General features: G+C 56.2%; 2 protein-coding genes across 2 annotated transcripts; both read left to right on the forward strand.

Annotated features, from left to right (window-relative positions):
* Window positions 1-1,273: 1,273 nt before the first annotated feature.
* Window positions 1,274-2,078, forward strand: GGS23DRAFT_563965 (uncharacterized protein; the record flags this gene model as incomplete). Its single annotated transcript, XM_051516118.1, has 1 exon — window positions 1,274-2,078. A coding segment is annotated over exon 1 (338 nt), but the record flags the coding sequence as incomplete, so codon positions are not given.
* An 8,215-nt stretch (window positions 2,079-10,293) lies between these two features.
* On the forward strand, window positions 10,294-11,330 carry GGS23DRAFT_495332 (uncharacterized protein). Its single transcript, XM_051514431.1, has one exon. The coding sequence runs from the start codon at window positions 10,392-10,394 to the stop codon at window positions 11,136-11,138; it is 747 nt and encodes a 248-aa protein (XP_051373061.1). The 5' UTR covers window positions 10,294-10,391; the 3' UTR covers window positions 11,139-11,330.
* The last annotated feature ends 1,805 nt before the right edge of the window (window positions 11,331-13,135 follow it).

The raw sequence follows: 13,135 nt of genomic DNA on the forward strand, positions 1-13,135 counted from the left end.
GGCAATGAGTTTCAATGAACAGCAGACCACATGTACTGTGTATGTACGCATTGTGTTGTCGTATGTAAGTCGGCCGAATTGACAGAGCAGACATGCAGCCGGAGTCTGTCTGTATGCGTACACAGACTAGAGCGAGGGGGCGTTTTTTGAGGACTTGGCCCGGGAGCTGGACCCGAGTCGGGTTGAAAGATCAGTCACGTTACACCGTCGTCTATTGTGCCAGTCCTTGGGTATCCATCTGAGACTTGCAGATATGGGATAACACTAAGAAAGGAACAAGCCGACAGGGCTTTCAAACAAAGGGAAACAAACAACAAAAGAAGATTATCAGACACGGCGTACGATATCTCGCTTGAAGGGGGGAGAGGGGGGGGGGGTGTGAACTGGATTCAACCTTCACACGGAGGCGGCCCAAGTACGTACTACTACGTACCAGCCAGGTTTATGTATTGTTACCCATCGCGGCTCAAGAGCCCGCCAGGTTTCAAGCAGACCCCGGACTTGCTGCCGGGGTCTATTCCTAGTGCGAAAAGCAGAGAGGTATTCGAGAAAGATTCGAAAAGGCGAGCCAGGTTAGGCCCTGTTTAGCGCAAGGGGAATATTACCGGAGTGGAGCCAGCTATCCCGAACAATAAGAGGATCTATCTCCCTCGAACAGTACTACCCCCGTTTGGGCGAAGAGAGAGAGAGAGAGACAGGCGAGAGAGGGTGTCGTGCAGAGAGAGAGAGAGAAGGGGGGGGGAGGACGAGAAAAGAAAAAGAGAAACAAAATACAAAAGAAGAAAATTCTACATAGATGAAGCGAATTTAGGACCTGGCCCCCGTACAATAGATACGCACATAATATAGTGCATGGGTGCGACGGGAAAAATTGAGTGGGTGAGTGAGTTAGAGAGAGGAAAAAGAAAAGAGCAGGATGTCTAGGCACTGTGGAGATCGGACATGTACTCGGGAGGTGTACGATGCCTCCGTCACCAGTCAATTCTCCTTCACCGGCCCGGAAGAATCATACCATCGCCAGAGAAGACTGAACACATCACGTAGACGGACCCAGTTCGACCTGCAACCTCACCCATCGAGTTGGTGTCTGCTGCGCTGGCTGGCCCACCTCGCTGCCGTGAGAGGCGCCTTGTTTGGAGCGGTATCTAAGCCTAACTGGGCAATGCCATTGGGTCCTGGGGAGTTGGGTGCCGTACGTGCACATACTCATACTACTACTCATATAGTAGGGAGGATAACCTAGGTATATATGTTCGTATGCGAGTACGCACAGCAGCAATACATCTCGGACTCATTACCGGTGATTGTTGGCTTGTGGATGTGATTCCTGCCGCCCTCATGTTCTGTTTTATTTCCTTTTATTGGCTTCGTTATTGGTATTGGCTTTTTTTTTTTCTTTTCTTTTCGAAGCCCCTCTCGCCGCCGCTCAGAGAAAAAAAGGAGAGGACCAAAGTCAAGGACGACCCGAAAAGAGGGGTGCTACGATGTATGTACGTAGGCAGGTATGCAGCTGTGTATGCGTATTATCTGCTTCCTCCGAGCTGGCACGCCTATTCGCCGTGTAAGAGACATGGCGGCCAAAAGGACACGAGGTCTAACAACCCTACCGTACGCCTAGGTCGTCACCTTGGGATCGGAGCGTCATGGGGCATGATGGTGTTGAGTGGACGCGGTAGATAGGCATGTTGTGTGTATAGTACCTAGGTATCTACTCATACGTAGGCAGGTAACAGGCCTGCCCCAGACCGGGAGGCAACGGATGGGTGATGTACGGTACGTACCTGAGGCAGGCCTGTACTTAGGCTACGTACCTGTACCTCTAGCAACACCCCCTGGCCCCCTTGCTCGACGTTAGACGCTTGGCGGCGTTAAATGTATCCAGGTATCTTGTATCCATGTATCCCGTACCGTCTTGCCTTCCCCCACCCCTGTCCTTATCCTCATTTTTGGGGAGCTGTTTGGGTTGTGGACTGGATGGTGTAGGTACCTTCGTACCGCGAGCCAGGGAAAAAAATGCCACACCAGGGCACGGAACTAAGGGTACCTACAGCGTTAGCGCATGTACTGGGAGTTCACTGCCCAGGTCGAGTAGATGTACGTACCCCCCCCAGCTCTCCAGATTCCAGCTCTTCTATCTATAAGAATGAGCCCGTTCTACCTCCTAGACCGATGCCCCCCCCCCAAGTCAAAACGAATTCCCAGACCATCTGGATTCTCTCCTTGGACGAGTGCAAACCGAGTTTAAGAAGACGGCACATCCGCTCTCTTTCGTTTCCCCATACCCTCTCTCATCGTCATCCCACATATTCTCTGCCTGATCCCGAAGCACCACGCGTGTTGGAGAGCGCCAGAGAAAAGGAGCCCTGCCTACCATCCTATCCGAACACGTCCCAGCGTGCGTACATACATCGGCGAACACCTAACCGTTACCACTTGTACAACTGTTCCAGCGCTATTCGTCCTCCGTGCCTTAGCGACCGATCCACTCCTCTTAGCTGCTGCAACGGTCCAGCCCTGAAAGCCGTCCTCATCCAGCTCAAACCACCTGCAGTGTACCTGGCCGGCGCCTTGCCTCCTGTGGTATTTACCGGAGCTCTCTATACTGCAAAGAAAGAGCACGAGCGGCTGCAACGCCCGGTCCTATATACCTCTCCTGCGTCCCGAGACCTGCGTGGGCCTGCCCTCCGAACAAAGCGGACTACGCAAAGGCCCGTCCTTCTACGCCCTCTTCTCTGCCTGTCTCAGCTTCAAGAGCCGTCGCCAGGTCGCTTTCAGCTTGTCCGGCCGGATCGACAGATATTGGCCCGACCCTATTCGGAACGATCGTGCCAATATATAGCGTATATATATAGCAGGGCGCTGCCGTCATCTCCTTGACCATCCGCTGCTGACCTCAGATATTAATTGCGAGCCACCCATCGACTTGCATTTCGGCCTCCCCTGACGGCCTCCTACCATTCGGTCAACATCCCAGCGCTCTAGTGCATCTCCGCCCCAGCGTTGCTCGCCAATCTAGTTTGGGCCTCGACGATAATTCCACTTACACCGTCGGCATTCCCACGTCGTTGCGCAACGACGTCCAAAAAAAAAAAGTGAGTCAGACGCGCAGCATCGAAATTTTGTGCATTCTCTGCTGCTCCCCCTTGCTTCAATTTTCTTTCCCGCCTCGGCCGTTGCATGCAGACGCTGCGGCCTATAGCCACAGCTGGGGCTGGTTGCGTAGACATGCCACGGCTCGCCTGTTCTGGAACTTATAAGACCTCACGATCGTCGACCTATGCTAATCCTCCTCCCCGACAGCACTCTCCTACCTTTTAGAGTCCTAGTCATGATTGACAGAGGGTCCACGATGGCTAACATGGGACGCGGCGCATACGACACGACTGGTGCCCCCAAGCCCCCCCCGAGGCCCAAGCCGCAATAAATCACCAACGGTGGTGCCCGCGTTAAGCACTAACTATTACCACGCAATCGCATGCCGAGCACCTCGTCGACGTGCCAGCTTGCAGCCTACCCTGTTCTGGTGGTGACGAGTGTGCTCTGAGATCCGAGTACACAATTCCTCTTACGACCTTATTTAATCCTTATTTCGGCTTCAGCATGTACACCACCCTCTGCGCCGTGCACTGCAGCGGCTGCATTCCGATACACGCATTTTAATACACCGCATTCTTCAGCAAATTACACACCCTTGACTCGTCGCCATTTGGCTCCTCATTCGGCAAGCAGGAGACGGGCGGAAGCATCAGCACGATTTCACATGCGGCATCAGAATCAAAATTCACGCTTCGGCGTTACATCTAACCTGGACATGTGGTTTCCCTGGGGATCTCGGGCCACGAGAAACAGGGGGGGGCGGGTTTCATCTCCAAAGCTGGTTTTTTGCTTCCCACGCCAGCCTCGCGTTGCATCGTATTATCGTGCTCAGCGGAGAGCATCGAGTCGCGATGCAAGAGATATCCTCGTCCCACCCCCTTCTCTGCCCCCCCGCTCCCCCGCGAGGTGCTTCAAGAGGGCAGCTTGGGGCACAATTTAGCTGTGGGTGGCGCGGACTGCTTGCAGCCAAGTTAGACAGGCAGCCAGACCAGCCAGACCGACCTTCTGCGTCTGCCACGCATCATCCATCGGCACCCAAATCTCCCCTCCCTCGTTTCAAATCGCATCGTACAGTTCGGAGGCGTCGCTAAAAGCCTACTTTACCAACGTATCCCTTTTTTTAATACTTTCAGTTCGGAGTCACTGGTCGCAAGCAAGCGCGCAAGCTAAAACTGGAGGTTGGTTCGAGGGTTATTTTTTCTTTGTCTTTATGGATTTCGGGACGACGGGTATCAAAAAAGCTTGGGATGGAGATGGAAAAGGACGGGTTCGCATATAGACTTGTCTTTCCCTGTTACATTTCCTTTGTTCCCCCCTCAGGATTTCGAGCTCTTCTCGGACGGGTTGAGGATTGTGTGTTGAGATCGGGTTAGAGGAATTTGGTCTTTTCTCGGTACCTGTACAGCGTTCTGGGGCCGCCCCCCGAAAGAGTATGTTTTGGGGTGCAAGTACGCACACCACATATTTGCTCTGTTTGCAAGAGAGGGTTCAGCCATGTAATCGGACGCGCGCTGGGCTGGAACCAGGTTGATAGATACCCCCCCTGTTTAGACTGTACAGTACACTCAGAGACATGATAGCTACACAGCGCCGACATGAATCTCTTCGGAATGATGGAATCAGGTTCTCATAGACACAAGACTCCCGTGGCTGTTGGGTTTCACTTACAATGGAATACAATGTAATAAGCAAAGGAAATAAGTAACAATCTCCCCGTGAACCCTGTCTAGCCGTAAAATGCCTGTCTTTTTTTTTCTTCTTCCTATTTCTTGCGCCGGGATACTCGCTGCCCCGTAACGTTTGGCAGGTCTGGGCTCAGCAGCCGCGAATCTGGCAGAACGGGAACGTCTTATGCGAGATCTTGTCCTTCGGGACATTTTACAGCTGCTTGATTTTTTTTCATTCTCGGCTTCGTTTCCTTTTCCTTTTCTCGTCACCATCCCCAGCGTTATTGTTAATTTCCTTTCTTTCTTTTTTCTCGTGTCGTCTCCCCCCCCCCCCCCTGTCCCGTTCGCCCCTTGGAGACACGGACACTGTTCCGCGTAGGGATCAGACCAGACCCGAGAGGGCACCACAAATGCGAGATCTGCGATCATGTATCCCTTGGGAAGGGGTGATCAATCACCGAATAATAACAGGCAACCCCCCCAAAAGAAATCAAATCGAATTCATTGATGGGTTAATCTAGTCGTGTCTCACGCGGCCTGGGGCTAAAAAAAGCGAGCTCGCGATCAGTCAGACGAGTCGATTCGACCAGGTCCCCTCGTCCATGTCCACGCACCCCTCCTCTCTCTCTCTCTCTCATGCCGTGCTCGCCGTTCGTCCCTCGAACGAGTAGGTATACAGGCACAGATCACGCGCCGGACTTGACACGGCACAAACTCCTATACTTCTCTCGGGACACAAGCAGCGGGGACAACTACGATCTGACCCCGACGGCTGAGCGCCGTATGACTTCACGACCTGGGCTGGAGTTGGAGACGACGCCGCGCGAGGTTTCACGACGTTCTACCTCTCCACAGGGTGGAGTTGTCGCCATCGTGCACCCACTATAAAAACGCCCCCGACAGAGTAGGGAGATATACAATTTGGGGTAGGCGAGCTCTTGCCGATATAGGCTCCCCCGTCGCTCTCGGCAGCAAGGTCCGTCTATCCCTATCGACGATGGTGGTAACCACCGAGGCTCGAATCCCCGTCAACCATCCCGCGTCGTGGGCGTGCGGTTGTGCTCTACCATGTCGCCTAGCTCGACGCTGAGCTGGTATGGCTCGAGCATCGACCTCGGAGTCCACCCTCGCTCGCAAGACGCGGCTTACGGACTTACTTAAGGTACGCGACCTAAAGAAAGGGGGTTTACGTAAGGAGCGGATTGGAGGTCGACAGGATACCTCAAGAAGGTGCCACGGAACAGGGTCGTATGGCGACTTCTATCCCTCCTGGCGAATCCTGCCCCGACGGGGGAAGGGGCAGCCCAGCTGGGTTCGTAGCCAAGGCGTCTGCCTTCGTGCCTTCTCCAAATCTCGCATTGTCGCGGAAGGCGCGTCTTATCTCCGGATGCATATATAAAATAAAAAATAAACCAAAACCGACCCCGTCTTTACTTTTCATTCCTTGTTTTCTCTCCCCTTTCGCCCTCGGTGGACGGGCGCCAGCTCACCCCTCCATCCACACCAAGTCTATCACATTCAGCCGACTGTCGCAACCGTCGCCCCGTTGCTACCGGAGCGCGTTCGTGACAGGCCTACCTATGGCCAGATCCTGTCCAGATCCTGCCGGGTGGGAGTCCAGTGGCGGTAGCCGAGCTTCCAGATAGGTACCATTGGACGGCGTGCGTCCTTCGGGCAGCTCGCAGCCTCAACACGCTTAAAAGAAAGAGACAAAAAAAGCCAGCCGGACCTCGTGACGACACTTCGGCCACCTCCTCCTACAACTTCGTAAGCATGTAATGCCACCCGCCAGCCCGCCCCCCAAAGCGATCCCTTCCTTCTTTACCAGGTGAGCAGTCGACAGATTTCGGGACTCTCTCCCTTTGAGGCTGTCTCCTCTCTGTGGGTTGGGCGGCGGGAATCCGAGACAGGATGCAGGCGTCATAGGGCTTGCTCATGCAGCCAGTCTCGACGACGTGCGGTAAATTGGACCACACAGACGCAGCATCCGAACCGCGTAGACCGCTGGGCCTATCTGACGGCTTCCACTGGATCCCGCCCGCTGGCTTATGATGTAATTCCAAGATGGGACTCGCTCCCCTTGTGCGAGGTACCCGGGGGCTGGGAAAGACCTCGCACTATGTGCGAGCTGACGGTAAGAGTCCCCGGCGTGGCCTGGACAGTAACGCAGATTTGACAGGGCGGGCGGACTCCCGGTTGCCTCCCTACCTATCGCGAAGGCGTGTTCGGTGGCTACCCAACACCTAGGGTGGTAACCACAGCCCAGCTGCGAGGAGGGAGGATGGGGAGGTGTCGCTGTACGACAACACGTGGCACAACGATCGCGATAGACACCGAGTCATCGGAATCTCCCTTTGGCTAGTCGACAAAACTTTTTATCGATATCGCCTTTAGCCAAAACTAGATGGGCAAATCATTGACGAGATATCGCACTTGTTACAATACGACCCCGGAAGGACCCAACGGGACGGCTCCAGAGCTCGTGGAGACGTTGCTGCTGCTGCAGGGACGCGCACCCGCGCGAGGAAGCCCACGTTGTAACCCGAGCAGACGGGTAGGCACGGAGAGCAATGCACATAACACATAGATCATACACGTTATCTATGTACGCAACACATGCCTGCAACAACTCGCATGATGACCCTCACATCCAACCGGTTGGGATTTGGCGCGAGATTCTGGGCAAAGTATCGGGCATCCAACCGTGTCATCCCTATCACGAGGGAGCGAGACACCATCCATCCACACTCGCGTTACGGGGGTTAGTTTGGGGAGGGAAGGATAGGGGACCTTTGGATCCATAAGGAGTCATAAAAGGCGCGGATCTGAGAGAGGTAAGAAAATTTGTTCCCAAATCCAAGAGGTGGTAAAAAAGTGATCATAATCTCCAGGGATGCCGAGGCAATTTCCTTCTTACTCCCCCCCCATCTCTCCCGCCCTCCCCCCATGCTCCTTTTGCATCCTACGTCGTATAGGGCTGCCTAGTTGAGCGTCTCACACGAGATAACCGCACATAGAGTAGGGGAGACTGGTAGAGAAAGCGAGGGAATAGACGGCGCAGTGAAACCCCTCATAGATGGCCCTCTCATTGTCAATCATAACAACATCGAGCGAGTAGACGGCAGCAACGAACCCAGCCAAGCAAGCAGCTCCTCGCACTGCTCATTCGCGCTGCCTGCGGCCATACTAAGCACGCGGTGGTCACATTAACCGTACCGTAAGTAGCATACCGCATGGGAGTGCGTTGCGTCGCAACGTATATACATATAACCATACATGCTGTCCTGGTGGCGCGGTGCGTTCCCGGGACGGCGCGCGTGGGTGTCACACGTGGCTGTGACGGTCGCTTGGCCCCCCTCGTTGGATGGATTCGCGATGCGTATGTATGTACCATACGTATGTGAGGTAGATACGCACGTATACGCTAAGCATAACCTCTCCCACTCTCGCTCTCATTCGACCCTGGTACGACGGTGGCGATGTAGGATTGGGGGTGTGAAAGAGGCTCGTCGAGAAAGAATTCCGGGGGGGGCAACCCTCCAAGCCTGCACTTCGCTACCTGCCTACCTGCCAGCTGCCCGTAAGCAGTGGTGAGACGCCTGAAGATATTCGGACCAGGGGGGGGAGGTGGTAGAGATTAGGTCCACGAAAAGAAACCAGTAAAAAGAAAAGAGCGTACGCCAATAGTAAGCGAGCGACCGAGTCTCGACGTTTGATGAGGTAGCAGGAAGGTGGCCGGGAGAGGGAGGGACGGCGAGTCGTGGGATCGCTCCCCTGGTTCGCTTCCTTCCACTCGGATCCCGGATAACGATGAAGATGATGAGACTGGACACGCACCTCTACCTGCCTGCAACCGAGCGACCAAGTTAACTGCCCATCCCATGTGAGTGAGCGAGTAAGCGCCTCGCCGATAGGATCGAGAAGGGCCGGCCTGGTCGCGGACGTAGAATGGTAGGTAGCGAGGTACGTCGATCACCTGTCGCTGAGACGGGCCCAGCCAGCCAGCCAGCAACGATCCGTCGGGCGACCGAGGGTTTGAGTTGGTTGGGAGACCTTGTCGTAGGGGATTTCCTCTTTTGGGAAAGGGGGGGGGTTCTTTTTCCTCTTCTTCCTTCGTCCAGCCTCGGGCGGAAAAGTTTGGGGACGGCGACGGCGATACGATTGTCGCAGTTGGTCAGCCTGGAGAGGGGGGGGAGGGGGGAGGGCATCTATTCCTGGGATTTCAGAGGGTGACGAGGTTTGTTATCACTGTAGCCACCAAGATCGGCGCGGCTGGTGCAACGTGGGCCGACAGGTAGGCTATATTTGAGTATGCGGATATGAGATTGGCATTGGAAAGTGAGGTCCCCGAGATGAGAATCCGGTATGGGGTTGTGGGTCTCTCCCCGGGGACAGAGAAGCTGTCTGTATTACCTGCCCATTTCTCACCGGCACTAACAGCAGCCACATACACATACCTACGTAGGCTTGTTATGTGTTCGGTCTCCATGTGTGCGGGACGAAGAGAGAGAGAATAGAAAAAGGGGGAAAAGGGGGGGTGGCAGGAGAAGGAGAAAGAGGGGTGAGAAGGGGAAGAAAAAAGGAAAAGAAAAAAAAAGATCATTTAAAAGGTGGAAAGAAAAGGAAAGAAGAAGAAGAAAGAAAAGAGAGAAGAAGAGGAAAGAAATGAGAAAAGAAATGGGAAAAGGAAAAAAAAAGAAAGGGGGAAATAAAGAAGAAGAAGAAGAAGAAGAAGAAGAAAAAGGAGTCTTAGGTCGGGTACGTCCTCGAACACGAAGGGATGCGCGCATACGTATACACACGCCTCGTATTTCTACACGTATTTCCTCGAAGGGAATCGGCGTATCGGCGTGTACGTAGGGTATGTACTCACACAGATGTGTCGTAGTAAGAGGTAGCATCGATCCGGATGATCGCGAATTTCCCGCCCCGAACTACTGCAGGGGAGGAGGGGGGGAGACGGAATGCGAGAGACAGGAGGAGGGGTCCTCTCGTTCTCGATCTTCGCCCTGCGGCCGCGGGAGAGATGCAGTGCCGGGGGGGGGGAGGGGAGGGGGGAGGGCAGTGGAGGGGATGGGAAGCGGCCGTACCCTTAGGTACTCATACGTATGCACGTATGCACTATTACGCCAGTTGCTGATCCCAGGCCGACGGTGGTCCCTATACATATGCACATACGCGGTACACCAATCGCTGATCCTGGGCCGATACCACCTTTCGCACCTTAGCGTCGCCTCTCCCATCCATGTGAGCTGCGAGAGGCTAGGTAGGTACAGGCGCGGCGGCGTACGACACGCAGGATCGTGCCGGCTGAGGTCGCCGTGCCAAGTCGCAGATATGTATGCAAGTATGTGTGTGTGTGTGTGTGTGTGTGCATACCAGCATGCTTACCTCTACTCTACTCTACTCTATACCCTACGTATGGCTGCCTGACCGCGGCTCCGTATAGGCCAATCCGGGTCCGGGCTAGACGTAGGACAGGAGCAGGGGGGATTCGGCTGGCGAGTGAGCGAGCAAGGAAGGAAGGGGAGGCCGTGTTGGGTAGAGATGTAGGCAGGCAAGGCAGGATAGGTAGGCGAACCCAATTCGTCTCGTCCCCGTGGCCCGCCCGCCTTGGCACCCTGCGAAATGACGGCGGCGGTGATGAGGGGTGGTGGTGCTTGGAGGGAACTAGACGGGACGGGACGAATGAGACGAAGCTTGTGCGTGTCGCCAGCTGCGCCGGGGCTGGAGTTCGCTCACCAGCCTGTTCGTTCACTGGAACTGGGGCATGCGTCGTGGTGTGTGGCATGCAGCGGTGGAGCGCATGGCCGAGCGAGCGAGCGAGAGAGAGAGACAGAGAGGGAGGAACGGGTGCGCTTGCTCAACCAACACAGGGATTTGCATCGGGGGGATCTCGTTATCGTCAGCCTGCGAAGACCATGCAAGACGAGCCCACGCCGATGCTACGCTATACAAGGGGGATCCATAGACTGGAGTGTGCGTGCTAGGACGGGGGGTGGGTCGACGTCTGTATCCGACGGCTCTGGATGGGGAGGGGGAGAGGTGCGGGAGTATAGTAGACAAGTTCTCAGGCGCCGAGGCCAAACCAATGAGTGGCGAGGCCACAGGACGCGGACGCTGATGGGCGGACCAGACACGGGACGAGAGCGGGGCGGATTGGCGAGGACGGAGGCAGGAGGGCGAAGAATCTCAATCGTAAACGCGGTGATGTTGTCTAGGCCCACCTCCGCTGGTAACCTGCCTCAGCGAGGCGGCAGAAGGGTGCTGTTCAAGCCCACCTGCCCTACCTGTAGGTATGTATGCACAACCCTCACGTACCGCTACCTGGCCTGTAGCGCAGAGGCATGTACCGTACGTACCTCGTCGACGTAGGTACCAGCAGGCAACCCGTGGCCATCCCAGGCACCGATCCGCCATCGGCCGCCTGGCCACCCACTCGAGGGTGTTGCCGGTGCCAACGGCACATCGAGGGAGGCCAGAAGGAGGCGCACCATCTACACATTCAACCCCATGCACCAAGATGGGGCGGGCGATCCGACCCGCACCCCACTTGTCACGTCGTTTGCTCCGATCTGAATGGGCCTGTCCGGCGGGGCGGGACCGCCAACGAGAGATGGTCGATACCGTTGCATGCTTCTCCTGGGAGCGGACGAAGGGGGTGGCCATCGTTGCTTGGTGCGACCCGGGGGGGAGGACGCGATGCGATGCGATGAAGCAACCTCGATTCTTCAGCCTTGGCATCCAACCTGGCAGGTCGCTATACCGGGAAACTCGAGCTTAGCCGTGTCGGGGGAAACAGGCCGTCGGCCTGCGAGGTTATCTGGCAGCGCCCGGTAGGCAGACGACGGCACCTAGGCGAGTCATCTAGGTGCCACTTCGCAAGCATGCAAATGCCCAAAACCGCCCAATGGCTACGGGCCGGCATCAAAGGAGGGGCGCCAACCATGTAAACACTGCGTCGAAATACTGCGTCGATTGCGTGTCGACCCCTTTGGGCACGTCGTAGCAGGCGTCGTCCGCCCGAGGCCCTTCCCATGTCTCGCCGCGGGTGAGGTTGATTGGGGTAGGCCAACGTGGCCGCGCATACACACACCCATGCCCCCACGCATACCTACACGCACACGCTCTCAGCCAAGTACATACCTACATGCGCGCACGTCTTTTCTTTCTCTCCCTCTCTCTCTCTCTTTCCAGCGGTGTGCAGCGGAGGCGCGCCGGCGCAACATCTCTTCGTGCGGAAGAGAGAACTGGGGAGGAGGAGGAGGGGGGGGAGGGGAAGACAGACAGACAGACAGCAGGGTACGTATCGCGGCGGTCTCGCGAGTAATCAAATCAATCCTGCTGACCACATCCCCGTAAGCAGAGCGAAGGCCCCCCCCCCCCCCCAGGTCCGGCGCTGTCTGAGGACGGGCGCCTCCTCGCTCCCCGCCGTGGCGGCCGTGTCACCCAGCTATGCACCCAGGCAGACAGCCAGCCAAGATGTACTTACTGTTTGCGGCCGCGCACGCACACGCAGGACGCACATCTGTGTGCTCCAACCGCCAACCACCAATCTCTCTCCAAACGACGAGACCTGGCGATGCGGCGCTGCAGCGACTCCTCGGGCGGTGCAGAGAAGGCGTGTCGCGGAACCTAGCCCAGGAGGAAAAGGGGGCAAGGGCCTGCGTGCGAATCCAGAGACGTCGATTTGATCGCGCCCACGGGTGCGCCGCGGCGGGACAGCCCAGCCAAACAGGACGCGGGAGGTAATGCCGAAGGAGGGCCATGGGTTTGCAGCCTTCTTCCCCCCCTCCATCCCCTCCCAGGCCGGTGATGGGATACCGAATGGCGCCGCAGCTATTGATGCGTGCCGCCGGGGGGGGGAGGGGAGGCGGCAAGGACCGGTGGACCCCTCTACGTGCGTATCGGATTGTCGCAAGCCTCTTCCCCCCCCCCTTCTCGCTACGATCCGGTGACGGCTGCTGATCATGTCCTCGGTATAGATCATCAAAATCTCGATCTCCGCGTCTCAGCCGCTACAGCGGGTCGTTCAAAAGTCCGTCGCCGCTCGGAGTACCGAGACAGAGACAGAGACAGCATGTATCTGCTTTTTTCACATTCTTCACATGACGTGGGTGGTCCTCTGATAGTGCCGCCAGCTGCTAAGCCGAGAACTTAACCCGACGGGTGGCTCATCCTCTCCCTCTCTATTCCCCTCATCTGCACCTGCGCGTGATGCATCGCTGTAGAGGGTAGTGACACGGTGCAGTGTTCGGACCAAGCACGTATAGCTGAATTAGAGGCCATCGAGTCCGCCAGAAACCGGAGCGCATACCTCTCGAGCTCCATCTCTACCCCGTCGCTACGTGCGCATGTCTTATTTGTACGCG

The sequence above is a fragment of the Durotheca rogersii genome (genome assembly GCF_024521655.1).
Source record: "Durotheca rogersii strain YMJ 92031201 chromosome Unknown GGS23scaffold_7, whole genome shotgun sequence".
NCBI lineage: Eukaryota > Fungi > Ascomycota > Sordariomycetes > Xylariales > Xylariaceae > Durotheca > Durotheca rogersii.

Bases quoted from the DNA above. Each gene is read 5' to 3' on its own strand.
- GGS23DRAFT_495332 (XM_051514431.1), top strand. From the start codon at position 10,392: ATGACGGCGGCGGTGATGAGGGGTGGTGGTGCTTGGAGGGAACTAGAC.